Source organism: Dermacentor andersoni, chromosome 11, assembly GCF_023375885.2.
Source record: "Dermacentor andersoni chromosome 11, qqDerAnde1_hic_scaffold, whole genome shotgun sequence".
In the NCBI taxonomy this organism is placed as follows: Eukaryota; Metazoa; Arthropoda; class Arachnida; order Ixodida; family Ixodidae; genus Dermacentor; species Dermacentor andersoni.
Window position 1 is genome coordinate 61,361,072 of NC_092824.1, and position 15,909 is coordinate 61,376,980.

Sequence of the window (15,909 nt, forward strand, 5' to 3'; positions counted from 1 at the left end):
TGCGGAGATTAAGTAATCAACGTGTGTTGAAAAAGAAATATCTTGGGATGGAGCCAACGTTTCAACAAGCAGACCTGTCCCGACTTGTACTGTTTAGGGAAGCTATTGGCTCCAGCATGAAACATACCTAATTGCTCTATACATGGCACGGATTGTTTTTTAAATGCGGTATCTTGGTGGGGTAACTAGACGCACATAGATAGGTTCAGCCAACATAATGTTATGCAAGGGCGTCAGAAAAGAAACATTAACACTACAGTAGTTAAAACTCCTAATTTAACATTGACTACATATAGAAAGAAAGAAGGTATCAGCTTGTGCGCTGGCCAGTAAAGTGTCAGCTCTCAAGGCCCATATTTCCAAGTAAAGCTAGGTGACAGCTTCTATTGACGAGAGGGTCTGACGGGTCACGCATGTTCTTGAAACGTGGATGCTAGGGAGTTGAGTGGTAGTCTCGATAGCTATGGAAACTCAGGGGATAGGGTCAGTATCAGCTATGGAAACTGCCACAGATGAGGTTGCTGCGAAGTCAGGATTAGTCGGGCCGGCCGGCCGGCGCCGTGCAGTACGTGATATGAAATTTTGAAATGAAAAATAACGAAGATGAAAAAGATAGAATAATAAAATAAGTTAAAAGAATTATTTTAACAATGAAAATGTTACGTGTTAGATTACACTATTTAAATAAAGATTAAAGGAAAAGTATTAGTTAAAAATTCATCTTAATAAACATTTAAATTGCAAACTTAAATAAGATTACTTAAATCTGTAAGCATGATGTGCGCCATATAGTGAGCCAATCCCGTTGTCGTATGCACGTCGATACACGGGCACCCGCATGTTGACATACACGTTAGCGCGAACGTGAGGATATTGTCAGATTTCAGAGGAGGGGAGGGAGTGGTGTCGTTGCAGTCGAACGCAATGCCTTCAAGCCACAACTCCATCACCGTCGAGTGTGGATACGGAAAATTTCTCGCCCAGACAGGCGGGCACAGCATCATTTCCATCGCCACGGCATTGCTATAGCCAGATGCTAAAATGTCAAACGTGTGCGCATGTAGCGATGAATGCAATAATAACTCGGTGCGCTAATCGCAAGGCGTAATGCTTTGTGCATCCCTCACACCATGCGAAGGAGCGAACACCTACCACTGCGACTTTTAGCACGTCGTCTCGGTGGGTGCAGCCTGGAAGTGCTGTCGCCAGTCGTCACCGAAAATTTTGCTCCAAGTCGATTTGCTCCGTTTGAGAAATAAATGGAGAATTTTGAGCGCGACTGCGTTCCACAGAACTGAACTACGCGTGGGCCTCGCGCTACAACCTTTCAAATCGTGCACCTTTTCGTTCTTTCGGATTGAAATTGAAGCTTCTCAGCTTGGCTTAATGCGCCTCAGTAATTAAGAGAAATATAAATGTAGTAAAAACAACAACGTCGATATAAAAATGAATAATAACAAAATACAAGCACTATATTTAATAAAATTATTGCGGTTGATTTTTAAGGGCTACTGGCTACTGCCCGATGTTTCGTAGAAGTTCCGCTTCCGATTAAGGAACACGTTCAAAATGGCGCCTACGTAATCTTTTCGTTTGTGAGGTGTTCATCAGCATATCGTGGCAAAGTGTTGTCGTGTGCCCTTGATACGAGTCTGTAAGTCCTCCACAGCGGTAGACCTCGTCGGACATCCTCATCGTCGCGACCATGACTTGATTCGGCTGTTCCGCGTTGTGTCAGTTCTAAAACAAGCAGCGTGCGTCGCACCAGTTAGCTTTGGATTCCCTGCGCCGCTGTCCTCGACAATGGCGCGCGACAAGAAGAGACGGCGATCGCTCTCTCGGAGTTCGTCCAGTTCTCCCGAGAGGATCAGCCGACGGCGCCGAAACCGATCCCGAAGCCGTGACCGACGGCGCCGGAGCATCGAGCGGCACCGACGCTCCCGGTCGCGCGACCGCCGTCGGTCAAGGGAGAGGTACCGTCGATCCCGTTCGCGCGGCCGACGGACCTACTCGCGTTCCCGTTCGCGGTCGTACTCGAGGTCGCGCTCCCGTGACCGCCGTTCCAAGAGTCATGACGGCAAGCGCTCGCGTAGCCACGACCGCGACGACAATAAGAGCGAGCAGACGACGTCCGCCACGAGTGCCCTAGCCGCCGCTGCAGCGGCGGCCGCCGCCGTCGCCGGAGCCATCGCCGCTGCCGAAAACACCACCTTAGATAAGAACGCGCAGCAGCAGCAACTCGACCTGGAAATGCAAAAGCGGCGCGAGCGCATCGAAAAGTGGCGTCAGGCGCGCAAGAAGACTGAAGAGGCGGTCGCCGCGACTTTGATCCTAGCCTTGCCTGGAAAGAAGTGGAGCCTCGAAGACGACGAAGAGGACGACACAGGACCGCCTCCGCCCATCAAGGACGACCCAGACGACGAACCCAGCCTTCCGTCGCTGAAGAAAAAGGTGGATCCTGACGAAGGCGACGCCGATTCTAAGGCCGAGGCTGTTGAGGTCAAGAAAGAAGCTGAGCAGGCCAAGCAGGAGGAAGAGGAGGAGGACGACGGCATCGACCCGTTGGACGCGTACATGATGGGAATTCAGAACGAGGTGAAGCAGCTGAAAGACAAGGCGCTCAAGACGGATGGCACCACGGCCCCGTCCGCGCCCGAGAAGGCTAACAACAAGGTTACGGTAATCATGGGCGTTGCCAAGAAGAAAGAGGACAAGAAGAAAGGCGAGCTCATGGAACAGAACGTTGACGCCTTGGAGTATTCGTCTGAAGAGGAGACAGAAGACCTGCAGACGACTATGAACAACCTGCAGGCTGGCAAGTCAAAGAAACCGGTTTCGGTCTCTATAGAGGACATCTCGTACGCACCATTCCGTAAGAATTTTTACATTGAGGTGCCCGAGCAAGCAAAGATGACGCAGGGTGAAGTGGAGACACTGCGTGCCGAGCTGGAGGGCATCAAGGTACGTGGCAAGGGATGCCCCAAGCCCATCCGTAACTGGGCCCAGTGTGGGGTCAGCAAGAAAGTGCTGGAACTGCTGAAGAAGCACGGGTTCGAGAAGCCCACTCCCATTCAAGCGCAGGCCATACCTGCTGTGATGTCCGGCAGGGACATAATCGGCATCGCAAAGACTGGGTCGGGCAAGACACTCGCATTCCTTCTGCCCATGTTCCGACACATCTTGGATCAGGCGCCGTTGGAAGATGACGATGGCCCCATTGCCGTCATCATGACTCCGACTCGAGAGCTTGCCATGCAGATCACCAAGGATTGTAAAAAGTTCACAAAGTCGCTTGGCCTTCGTGTCGTTTGTGTGTATGGTGGCACAGGCATTTCCGAACAGATTGCGGACCTAAAACGTGGGGCAGAGATCATTGTCTGCACCCCAGGGCGCATGATTGATATGCTGGCTGCCAACAATGGTAGGGTGACCAACTTCCGTAGGACCACTTATGTAGTCTTGGATGAAGCCGACCGCATGTTTGACATGGGTTTCGAGCCTCAGGTGATGCGCATCATTGACTCTATACGTCCCGACCGGCAGACTGTCATGTTTTCCGCTACCTTTCCGCGGCAGATGGAGGCTCTTGCTAGGCGTATCTTAATCAAACCTATTGAAATCCTGGTAGGTGGAAGGAGTGTTGTGTGCAAAGATGTGGAACAGCATGTTGTCATTCTCAACCAAGACGACAAGTTCTTTAAACTTCTGGAACTTCTGGGTCTGTACCAGGATAAAGGCAGTGCCATTGTGTTTGTCGACAAGCAGGAGCATGCGGACATTCTCTTGAAGGATCTTATGAAGGCCTCACACAATGCCATGGCTCTCCATGGTGGAATTGACCAGTTTGATCGTGACTCTACAATTGTTGACTTCAAGGCAGGTAAAGTTGGCGTCCTCATAGCCACGTCAGTGGCGGCGAGAGGGTTGGATGTGAAGCACCTCATTCTCGTTGTCAACTTCGATTGCCCAAACCACTATGAAGATTATGTGCACCGCTGTGGTCGGACAGGACGTGCTGGAAACAAGGGGTACGCTTACACTTTCATCACAGAAGATCAGGGGCGTTACTGTGCTGATGTCATTAAGGCGCTAGAACTTAGTGGTAACCCCATACCAGAAGATCTGCAGAAACTCTTTGACGAGTACAAAGCAAGACAGGAGGCAGAAGGCAAAAAAGTTAGGGGAGGCAGCGGATTCTCCGGCAAAGGCTTCAAATTTGATGAGGCCGAATCGCATCTCAAGACCGAAAAGAAGAAGTTCCAGAGAGCTGCGCTTGGCATGCAAGACTCCGATGATGAAGACGCTGAAGGTGACATTGACCGCGAGATTGAGTCCATGCTTGCACCCAAGAAGCGCATCAAGGAACTCTTACCTGGTCCCTCTGTTACTGGACAAGCAGTGCCTGCACAGGCTGTGCCAGGTGTCCCCGGTACTGTACCTGGTGTTGCTGTCCCACTGGGCGCGGCCACTGCCACCGCAGCTCCCAGCGGCACCGTCTCCGAGAAGCTGGAGATGGCACGCATGCTGGCGTGTCGCATCAACATGACACGGACTTTCAGTGCGCCTTCCACGCCAGCGCCTGAAGTCATGATGACGGCACAGTCGGCGACCGAGGCCATGATGCGCGGACAGTATGTGCCGGAGCTCCCGACACCAGTGATATCGGCCAAGACGCTTGCGGAACAGCGAGCTGAGAAGCTACACGCCAAGCTCAACTACCAGCCCAAGGTCATCGAGGAAGAACCTCCGGAGCCACCACCACAGAAGGAGCGATTCCAGAAGTACGAGGAGGAGCTGGAGATCAATGACTTCCCCCAGCAAGCGAGGTGGAAGGTCACGTCTAAAGAAGCTATGGCCCAGATTAGCGAGTACTCGGAAGCTGGCATCACGGTACGTGGCACCTACTACCCTCCAGGCAAGGAGGCCAAGGGTGGAGATCGCAAGTTGTACCTCGCCATCGAAAGCACGAGCGAACTTGCTGTCAGCAAAGCACGGGCCGAGATCATCCGACTCATCAAGGAAGAGATGGTCAAAATGCAGCATTCATACCAACCCATCAACAGGGGACGTTACAAGGTGCTGTGAGGAACTTTTGTGGCCTGGCAGAAAGCTTCATGTTCTACTTGTTCTTGTTGTACACTACCACTGCACATTCTCATTCTTGAGCCTGTCAATAAATGTGCTGGGCTTTGTAGAATGCACCCAGCACTGACATGTAAAGGCTTGCTTCTGGTTTTTACAATACATTTGTGCCTAGCCTCCGACAGGAAAACAAACTTTCATGTTCCTTGAAGAGAGCTTTCAAAGATGTCACTACGGCTGTCACATTGGAGTGTCACTAGTCCATGGCATGTGCTACTGTTATGTCAAACCTTTGCTGCTGTAATGTAATGATTAAATTAGCATTCAATGCTGGGCACCGAGTCTCTTGCCTCACAGTGTGGCATTAGTTTGATACTGAAAAATTATATTGCTATCATATTAAGCCCATTGAGTCTTTGCACTTCAAACGCTGTTTTGCACTAATTCATATGAAGGGCAAGCACAGGTTTAACATGTGCCTTTAAACTGTTAGTTTTCATTGATCCCAAGTAAGCCATCCTAGATAATCATTTCAATATGATTTCTACCACCCCATATGGAGCAAGGGTTTGGGAAGTGTAGATGCAAGCAGACATTTACATAATATGGGCAAAGCATCCACAACTTAGTCTCTGCAGCTGATAACGTTCAGCACAATGCGAGTAGGACTTTTATACCTTGTCACAAATCCTCCTGAATTAAAGGAAAGGAAAAGCGGTTGCGATAGATTCAACATCCCAAGCACGAGCCAAGTAGTCCTGCTCGTTCAGTTCGTATTCCAATTTCAGGATTTTACATTTGTGATGCTAGAATGCTCGCCAGCAACAACTTCTCAAAGTATCGCAGGCCTGTGGGTATATGCGAGTCTGGCCATGCTTGCCTGGACAGCTCCCCATACAATCCCACAGAATGTGAGCATTATCCCAAGAGTCGCCACGTGCCATGCAAGCAGGTTTGCCAGGCAAACTCCGCATGTAGTGTTTGAAGTGTGGGGACAGTACTGAATGCATTTGTGGACGCCTCCATTATACCAGCACTCTGTTTCATGTATCCAAGTGTCTGCCTGAGTAGGGACCTTATGCTTGAGCAAACAGTTATGAGACACATCCATGGCAGACTATTCCCAGCCACTTTTCCTTTTAACAACCACAACCAGCACCCAGGTTGCGACTGTGTAGTGGCTCCCATTAATCAGCCATGTGCACAGCTGAAAATGCCTGCATGTTCATGCTACTTGCTCTGTGGACCATTTTTCCCATCCAGGTATTGCTGCTGGCAGCGAAAGAGCAGTTGGAAAGTGAATTCAGAGCAGCCCAATTAATTCTGAGCTGTGAAATTTAAACTACCTTGGACTTCACAAGCACCCAAAGCATAGCCCCATAGGAATACAGATAGCAAGGCTGGGAATAGACTCTGCTACTTAATGCTTGGCAGGAGAATGAAAAGATAGTATAATAAATGAAAACTCCAACAAGACTGACCTTTTCAATTCAGTCTTAATCTGATGAAAAGTTTACGATAAAGTCACAAGAACAGTTGCGAACTGTAGCCAAAGGCTAGTGTACGGTACACAAGTGTTGACTGGTGCACGCAAAAGTGACCATGAAGTTTCGCTCCAAGTTTCCTCTGTTTACCTTGATTAAAGAGATAAATAAAAGACAAAGAACATTCACGTGGCATACATACCAATCCTGCGTAAACAGACATGTTTAATAATTTTCTCTGACATATTCATACACATATTTTCAGCACCAGTCCTGTCCTGCCAATGACATCCCTTTCTCGCTAATAAACACTCTATTCTTACCGAAAGTGACACTCCGGACGTTGTCAAACAGTACTGCGTCACATTAGTTTGACAACATTAGTCTTGCACTGTGCTTCTCAGAACATGTTCTGCACAGCTGTTGTGTACCACATGCAAATTCAAGATCAGGCCATGCCAATGTATGTACATCATTTATTCACTTGAGCGTCAGTACCACTTTCACATCCTGTTTCTAAAAAAAAAAAAAAAAAAGAAAGAGGCAAGACTGCACAATCTGAAACTGGAAAATCTCAAAAGACCACGAGCTGCTAAACCAGCCAATATCAAAACAACTAACTTGACAAAAGAAAGCACTAGATAAGCGAGAACACTACCAGTCTACGTAAACCAACGCACTCATTTCTCGAAAAATCCAAACATGCTCTTGATCAATAGGCAAATCTCATTTCAATGGGAGGACAACAGACACATGTAAAAGCACTTTCCATCTTTTGCGAGGCAAGAAAAAAGAGATTGTAAGAAAGAGCTATACAGTAAGTGATGCTGGAACAACAAGGCACATTTGGCACTCGAGGTTACACGATAATCGACGTCGGGTAGTACGAGCTGCTAGAAAAAATGTTGCATAATTGCAAGGTGCACAGCAGCAGCACAGTCATGTGATGTCGAACACAAACACCGACGGCGTCACGTAACAAAGACACTGTTCACTGTTTCGTTGAATGTACAAAACTCTAAATTCAAGTTCTTTCTCAAGCAAACTAGTGAACCCTTCTCAGGCCTTTATAAGTTTCTTGTCGTAATAAGAGTGCCCCGTGCCAAGTTGTGCTGGGCAGCCTGAAGATAGGAACACTTGGAATCCTAGTGTCCTTGTAGATGATGCAATCGACAGCTTGCAAAGACGTGTGGCACACATCACATTTTGACCTACATTAATGCACTTGACGTAGAAAAGTGACAAGAGCATGCAATTTATGAAAAGCACTGCACAATAGGGTGTGTGACACGTCTTTGGACTGAAAGCTGCAGCAAAGAATGAAATGCGGGGAGCAACAGAGCCAACACGTGGTAGGGAAATGAACTTTGAAGCTGCTGCATTGTAACTTCCTTCACAGCATACTGATCGGTACTTTCCACAACACACAAAAGACTGTTCTGCATATGTAAGCAGGAGACGGTACTTGGTATCAAGCCACACCACCATTAAAGCACTCAATCCAGGACACTTCTAAACATACTAAGTGAAACCGGATCACTTTCTAGTGTGAAGATATAGCATGGCTGTCCGGATTGTGTCAAGCACGATGCATGTTGATTACACTTCTATAATTAATACCTTGGTATGTGTGACATTCATACACATGCACCCACCCATAATGTCAACCCAGCAACTAATCACAGTGTTTTTATTTTGGTGGAAGCAAGGCCAATGGAAAATGACAGGCAAGGAACGTGAAAATTGTCACGATTCTAGGCTGTGAAGACAGGCTCTTATGCAGTGGTCCAATACTCTGGATGTAAAAAAAATTCTAGGTCTTCAATAAGAGCGTGAGCGCATTAAATTACCTCTTCCAAAATTTAATCTAAAAACCTTTATTTAGTGTTTAAAGTTGAAGTGATGCTTACACTGCACTAAGCCACGAATGTTTGGAAAACCCAACGAAATGCATCATGTCGCAGCACTGATACACACAATCACATGTATAAAAAAGCCTACAAACATGGGCAATCTTGCCATGGGGTACAATCTGGTGGTCATCTATATTCAAAATGGCTTCTCAGCAAAATGATTATCACCTTCACCAAACAAATGCATCCTTCTCGTCCCCATTGCATAATAAACATGGCACTGCACAAATGCTGTCTTTGGACATGAACCACAACCTTGATCTACTGTCACTATTGTCGTTGAGCCTCTTTTCGCTTTATAGCACTACAAATGCGTTAGTCAGGTACGCATGTTAAGACTACTACACGTTCGATTTGACTCGCTTCGATAACTAGTCTACAGGAGTTCAATGGTACTCGCACAGAACCTGCAGCACAAGGCCTCTACCACCTCACACACAGGGTGCAGGGGCTGCTGCGCACAGAACTCCTCACTTAGAATCCTATCTGGCTCTACAGTTGGAATGCACTGCCTGATGCAGTACGATGCAGTATAGCTGCTCAGCCAGCGTAGGAATGATGAGAAATATATAGATTTACTTAAACTTCACTCCTTATGGATTGTTATAGTAACCTTCTTGAGGCTCATATCTCACAGCAAGTTTGTTGCATGGCAAAATTTGTCTCATTAAGACACTTAATTTTTATGATTAGATGAATTTCAGGACATTACAAAGATAACTGTTCAGAAAAAAAAAATACTAATCATAGTGGTAACAATAACTGTTCAGAAAAAGAAAATGCTGATCACAGTGGCTGGTACGTGCTCAGAATGTTGATTTACTTAGGCGCTTGAAGTTGCACAAGATAACCAGTTTTGAATATAGAACACTTAGCTCAAAAAGGCAATGTCAGGCGGGAATAGAACAGAATTGAACAAGGGATGAAGCTGTAATCTGTGCTGTCAACAAATCCACGCAAAGTCGCAAAGAAATTCACATACTACTAGCAACTGCTATGGTGGCTCAGTAATTTCAGCACCAGGCTTACCTCTAGCAATGATAGCACCGAACTCAACTCTACGGCACCGCAGGTTTGTTTTGCACGGAGCCTGCACCTTGCGACACTAGTGGCAGCACAAAAATGCCGCCATGCTGCACCAGTTGAACGAGACACGAAGTGTGCTACCTCCGGAATGAAGTCGGGATGTCATGAGTGAACGGACAACAAAATGCACCATCAGGAAAGCGACAATGCAGGCATTCTTGTTAGCACCCACTGTACTGCATAGGGAAATAATTTCTGTATGCACATAATAGCTCGATGGAACACAGTGTTACTACGGACAAACTTCAGAGGACGAAATCACAAAGATGCAGCAGCACCGCCATCACATTCACTACTGGCAAAAAAATCACAACGCACTCTACTGGCATCACTTTTTCTCAGAAGGCAAGATTAATGGAAACAGCCGAGTTTTCCTAAAGTTTCTTTGCAAAGATTGTTGTTCAAGGTAGAGAACAGCTAAAAACAAGAAAGTGTCAACGCATTCGTCTGCTCTCACCGTCTGCACTAGGCCCCGTCTATTTACATAAGCACAGCATGTTTATGAGAATGAGCCCAGTGCAGCCTTAGCACCAGTGTTATTCCAGTGCCCTCTGCATGCTTCTTTTGTTGCCCAGTATTGGTCTCATCCTTGTAATCTCTTGTTGGCGCTGTGGCATCCGAAGAGCCTTCTACTGCATCGCTGAAGACAGAAGGCAACAACGGACACTTTCTACCCAAAGCATCTAAAAGCAGATGGACGAAAGGGAAGGTAAAATCGCGCCACAGTCGTCGGTGGCTCTCCGAGAATATTGAGATGTCACCTTCACATCACTTCCATTTAGCATGCCTGTTATGACAACAGAAGAGGGAAAGGCCCCAGGAACAAAAAAACAGTCAGGAAATGATCCTTTGGGGCCTCTTTAACACTTGCGTACAGAGCAGCTTAATGTCAAGGACATCGCCTAATTGGTATTTGAACCGCCACTGTAGAAGGAAGCGTTCAAACCACATCATGCTGGCACCTGCTAAGCAGTATTCCTCCGCTTATAGTCCAACTGCAAACAAATTCTGGGCTGCGTAAAAAGCCTAGTTTCCAATAGTGTGGACATATAGCAGCCTCCACGCAAAATTTTATGCTCAAAATACCAGTGGACGCATTACAAACGCTCTCAAAAATAGATGTCCTTGACATAAAGAAAAAGGAGAAACAAAAAGCGCCTCTATTCTCATTTGCTGGAAACGACGCAGAACCTAGAATGTCGAGAGCCATCATAGCTCCTCAGCATGCACGACCTCCAAGATTAAGCAACATCAGCAACGCACCGAGAATCTCGGAGGCAAAGTGCTGGATTTGCGTCCCTTTCCAATTTCAGCACACAGGCCAGGACGATTAGCTCTCGCGAACACAAAGCGTCCTCACTCCATACAGGTTTATATAGTGTACATGCACGTTTGACTAAATGGCCAAAAGTCGATGCAAGCCAAGGGACAGTGAACATCAGGAATTGGTTTCTTAGACTGCAGCAGCATGGACCACGGCCATACTATAGAGGAGAAAGAAAAATGTTTCAAGGTGGGGCAGGGCTCTCAAAAAAAGAGAGCCGGGAAAATGGCGACAACAAAGAACTACAGTTATAAACAGGAACTTCGGGGGAATGTGTGTGCTCTGTAGTAACGAGTGAACGCTCCATGACGAAGTGATGTGCACGCTTCCCAGTACTTGTCAAGCAGCTGCTCTTGCACCATCTAGTGCCTCCTGGTACGCCACTCATAACTTCATGCACATGGACCAACATACACATCAATTGGCTCGTCAACAATCAACCTGGTTACGAACAAAAAAAGTCAGAACCACTAAACAATGTTTGCACTTCAGAACAGGGTCTCCGCGAGCTGTTGGAATCCTTAAATAAAACAAATGCGTCAACGCATTTGTCATCCATCGTCAGTGCCCTCTCCTCCTCCCTCGACACTCATTAATCACAACAGCCAACTCAGGCTAATTCAAGCCCACTCACATGATACGTTCCTGCTGCTTTCATTGGTAGTTTGAATTATTGGTGGTACAAGATAAAGACTATGGCTTCATGTATGAAGGGATGCTTGCATAGATGAAATTTCGATGTCCTTTTATGTAAAGTCACATATAAAATTTGGTATTTGCAAACACAAAAGGGAGTTTGCTAATTAGCAGGGATTAGAGCAACAGTTGTTAGTTTTTGATGACAATGTCAATATACGAAGCTATTAAGTTTCTAATTGAAGCTAAGCAATTTCATTATCCTGTGAAGATTACTTCTGCAATGGTTTGTCATGGGAAGCCAGAAGTCTGATTGGTTAAATTGGGAAGCCTTTAAAGTGCACCGAAAATGCAGCAATTCAAATCAAATTTCTACACATTTGTTTGAATTTTTTCACAAGTTCTGAATCAACCCAGCTTGAATTATCGCGAATTGACCATGTTAAAATGAAGAACGTCGGAATGCCGAGGCAGGGACTACTGTGCCTTATATTAAGATTTAAGAAGCCAACATGCATTTATAAAACAAAAGTAAGCTGTATATTTGCAACGCAGTGCATGCTACATAACATCAATTTGCATGCTATATAAACAAATTTGTTTATACAGAGTTTAAATGTAAGGAAAGGAGAGAAAGTATCTAATTTTTACATATGTAATATTTGACCCCCCCTCCCCAATTTCTTTCTTCAGGTTTTCAGTCTCATTTTCAGGCATCTGTGTCACTCCACATAGAGCAACTTGGCCCTGTCATCACGCAACACGCATGCCAACTAACAATCATTCCTCTAGCAGCACACACACATAAAAAGCATGGCCAATGTATGTCCAATGTTGCAGAACACTGGCTATCAAAGCGCAACCATTGGCCTGCACTGTTCTTGATTACAGTATTATTACTGGTGAACCAAAGCTGGCGCCATGACTCACTGATGGCTCAGAGCAACTCGCCCTTGCCATCATGTAAGACACACATCAATAAACAATCATGCCTCTAGCAACATCGGTCAGGCCTTCTGGCCTGACCGATGTAACCCAATGTTGGGGCATACTGGTCATACAACGGACAGCGATTCTCCTGATTAGGGCATTACTTGGAGAATCACTACAACTGAACCAAGGCTGGCACCATATCTTGTAAATGGCAATGTGAAATGGCAAAAAAAAAAAAGAAAAAGGCATTATTGAACAACAGCACCGTGCACATTTTTACAATCATGTATCGAACCGACGGACAACGCACACGCAGCTTGATTTGGGCAGCCCACAAACGTGCAGTTCCACACGGGATGCTCGAGTCACCGCAGGAACCTGCTGCAGTGCGACTACTGCGGCCTCTGAAGATGCACGGGGAGACAACTTCGTGGGTTGACTGGCCAGCACTAACCAGGCATAAAATTGCCTTACTTGATATGCTCGACGCAAGCACACAAGTCACGTGCGCAACTTGCAAAACTCGGTTGCGCACCACTCGTGGACCGCTCACAGTCACTGCCGACAGCTAGTCCTCGCACAGGGTAACACAACATAATACTTGCAGTGGCCTGAGGGAATGCTGCCACCACTGTGCTGCCCGGTTTGGTAGGCTGGATGGCGGCATGGAGAATTGATTCCCTTTTCCAGACGGAAGGCATGGGGATTGATATCTCCCTTGACGGTGCTGCACCAGTGTAGAACCAGGGCTGCACCAGGTTTCACTCTGGCTTTACTTCGACGTAGTTGAACACGTCTTCCAAGCCCCTTGTCCTCTTCAATCGCGAGTCCTCGTCCTCGGCCTCATCCTGGTCCATCTCCATGCCGAGTTCGGCTGCCTCAGGCGAGGACAGCTCGGTCAGTAGCGCTGTTGCCTCTGCAAGGGTGTCCTGGGAGAAAAAAAAGTAAATATAAACTCTGGCATGACCCATGAGTATGAGGCATGATGCAGTGGGGGAATGCAGATTAATTTTGACTCCCTTTGATTCCTTTTCTTTAACATACACCAAAGCCTAAGTACAAAAGCATTTTTGCATTGCGCACCAACTGAAATGTGGCTGCTGCGGCTGGGACAGAACCTGCGGCGTAGAGCTCAGCAGAGCAATTCCATAGCGAAGGGGCTAAGGGTGCGTGTTTGTGTTTAGGAAAATACAGATGATTTTAGTTTTAGTTGATAGGCAGCATAATGATTAGGTGGATGCCATTTTGTTTTCGACAGAGGCCAAAAATGTGCAATGACAACCCACACGACAATGTCCAAAATCATCAACTAAAAAATAAAACAAAATGTCTATGTTGACTTGTGAAAACATTCGAACCTTAATAAAGTTAAATGGTGATCACAAAAAAATGCGAAAATGTTTTTGTTGTGGAACATCAGCGTGCAACAAATATATATCATATTTATTCGTACATAAGGCGAGGTTTTTTTCCCAGAATCTTAATTAAGTCTTGAAGTCGCCCTCTGCCACATGCGCACATTTTGCCTTTAGGTGTGGCTTCACGGCAGTGCGACTTTCACTTTACAGTGTGGTCTTACGGCAGTGCACGCCACAATGCCATGAAGCCACACTATAAGGCAATATTTGCATTGCTGTGAAGTGACATCTAAAGGCAAAAAATCATATATAACCTGCACTCCGCACGTTGGAGCTCCCTTCCCCCACACTTCATGGTCACCATATTGTGTCTTGCCTGTGTTAGTAATCCAATAGTTCAGGCAATACCTGCCGAGTCTGCATAATCTGTCGGCTACTCTATATCCCCTTATATTAGAGGGCCTAGTCAAGCCTTTTTTCTTCGGTCCTCTAACTGCCACCCTCATCTTAATCTTATAATCGTGACTGCCTCGTAATCGAACAAACATGGTACATCGATAATGAATATCTCATAATTAAGATATTTTCATGTCAAATGCGACTTCGTTATAAAAAGGCTTGACTATACTATACCCCTGTCAAGCGGGCAAGTTAAGTGCACTTTCCCAAATCTAAACGTTGCAAGTAAAGTGCTCTCGCAGAAGAGTGCACTCCGGTCAGAGCGCGTGCACGGAACGCACTTTGCTGTCCGAGTACGTAGCCTCGCTGCCAGCTATTTCAATGGTACAAAGCATAATGCATAAAAAAAAAGGACAAAGAAGTTCAGTCGCACGCCACCATGTTTTTCTGGATTGGCTAGGCATTCGTCTTGGCCGGCATTGACTGGCAACACTCTTATAACAAAAAAATTGTTTAGTTTCTTGTTGAGAAAAAATAGATTGTTCCTTTTTATTTATAATGCAACATAAAACAATCACTTTTCAGAAGTTTTTTTCTTTCTAACCTACATTAAAAAGATGTGCTCTTGGTCTGACGCCTCTCTCTCTCTCTTTTTTTTTTTTCACTGCGAGTGCACTCTGTTTTCCCGTTTAGCACCGCACAGACTAAAGTGTCACTCAAGGTCCCGAAGGGCACTCTCCGTAAGTGGACTTAACTTGCCCGCTTGACAGGGGTATTACAGTCCCATCAAATCACCTACTGTTATCCATAAAAATGATGCTTTCTACTTCTCTTGTAACGGAAATGCAAATGAAATCACGGGACCAGTTTCATCAGCGGTGCCACACATATGCTTGATATCTGTAGCTTTGCCTCTGCAACCAGTAAAATTTACCCATGTGTACAGCGATAAAACAGCCCGTCAAAGTACACTAGTGTTTCCCTCGGCCAGCGTACCTGGGCGCTGATAGTCCGCTGGAAGGTCTTGGTGTTGGAATCTTCATTGGAGGTGTTACTGCTCCACTGAGTGTTGAACTCGGACATGGTCTGCTTCAGCCAGTTTACGGACCACTGCCATGTGGGTGGAGCTTGTAGCAGGTAGTCCTTGGCATGTGTACACCTGCATGTGCAAGTAGCCATTAGCATGGCACTCCTACGGCATTCACAAACATGCCTTGAGTAAGACCATCTGGTTCAAGAATAGAACCTCTCACAAGATAGCACATTCTTTAGTCCCCACCGAAGAATGACAATGTGGGGTTTAACATCTCTTTATGGATGTTAAACTTCATTAGAATTGGAGGTTCGAATTCAGTTTCTAACCACGGGACTCCTTATGTATATACATCTCTTGTAGCTCTAAGTTCACCACAGTGCAGTTCAATTATAGCAATACCACATATAATGACATATCGGTTATAATGATGAGTCTGACTTAAAGAGTGTGAACTTATACATCACGACTATGAGAAAGAAACCCCCATATAACAATACGTCATTCACCGCATACTGGAATAACGATCAGAATTTTGCCTTCTGGACGGCGTTTTTTTGCATTGCTAAGTTCCCCTTAAACGAATAATGCCGAGACGGGCGATACGTTCGCCTACACGAGTTTGTATCCACTGCCATTAACCGCGCGCTCATCCATGCCG

At 46.1% G+C, this 15,909-nt stretch overlaps 3 protein-coding genes across 4 annotated transcripts in view; 1 reads left to right on the forward strand and 2 right to left on the reverse strand.

Annotated features, from left to right (window-relative positions):
- Keap1 (kelch like ECH associated protein 1) overlaps nt 1–1,341 on the reverse strand; it is a 36,420-nt gene extending 35,079 nt beyond the window's left edge. For both annotated transcript variants that reach the window (XM_055064812.2, XM_050167259.3), the window contains exon 1: nt 1,153–1,341. The gene's annotated coding sequence lies outside the window, so the exon portion shown is untranslated. The remainder of the gene's footprint in view (nt 1–1,152) is intronic.
- A 209-nt stretch (nt 1,342–1,550) lies between these two features.
- Nucleotides 1,551–5,220, forward strand: Prp5 (pre-mRNA processing factor 5). Its single transcript, XM_050167258.3, has one exon. The coding sequence runs from the start codon at nt 1,804–1,806 to the stop codon at nt 5,083–5,085; it is 3,282 nt and encodes a 1,093-aa protein (XP_050023215.1). The 5' UTR covers nt 1,551–1,803; the 3' UTR covers nt 5,086–5,220.
- Nucleotides 5,221–7,022: 1,802 nt separating this feature from the next.
- LOC126517525 (ubiquitin carboxyl-terminal hydrolase 24-like) overlaps nt 7,023–15,909 on the reverse strand; it is a 116,135-nt gene continuing 107,248 nt past the window's right edge. Inside the window, exons 55-56 of the mRNA XM_072285197.1 lie at nt 15,212–15,374; nt 7,023–13,387 (exon numbers count right to left, since the gene is read on the reverse strand). Of these exons, the coding sequence (XP_072141298.1) occupies nt 13,220–13,387; nt 15,212–15,374 (331 nt within the window). The 3' untranslated portion in view covers nt 7,023–13,219. The remainder of the gene's footprint in view (nt 13,388–15,211; nt 15,375–15,909) is intronic.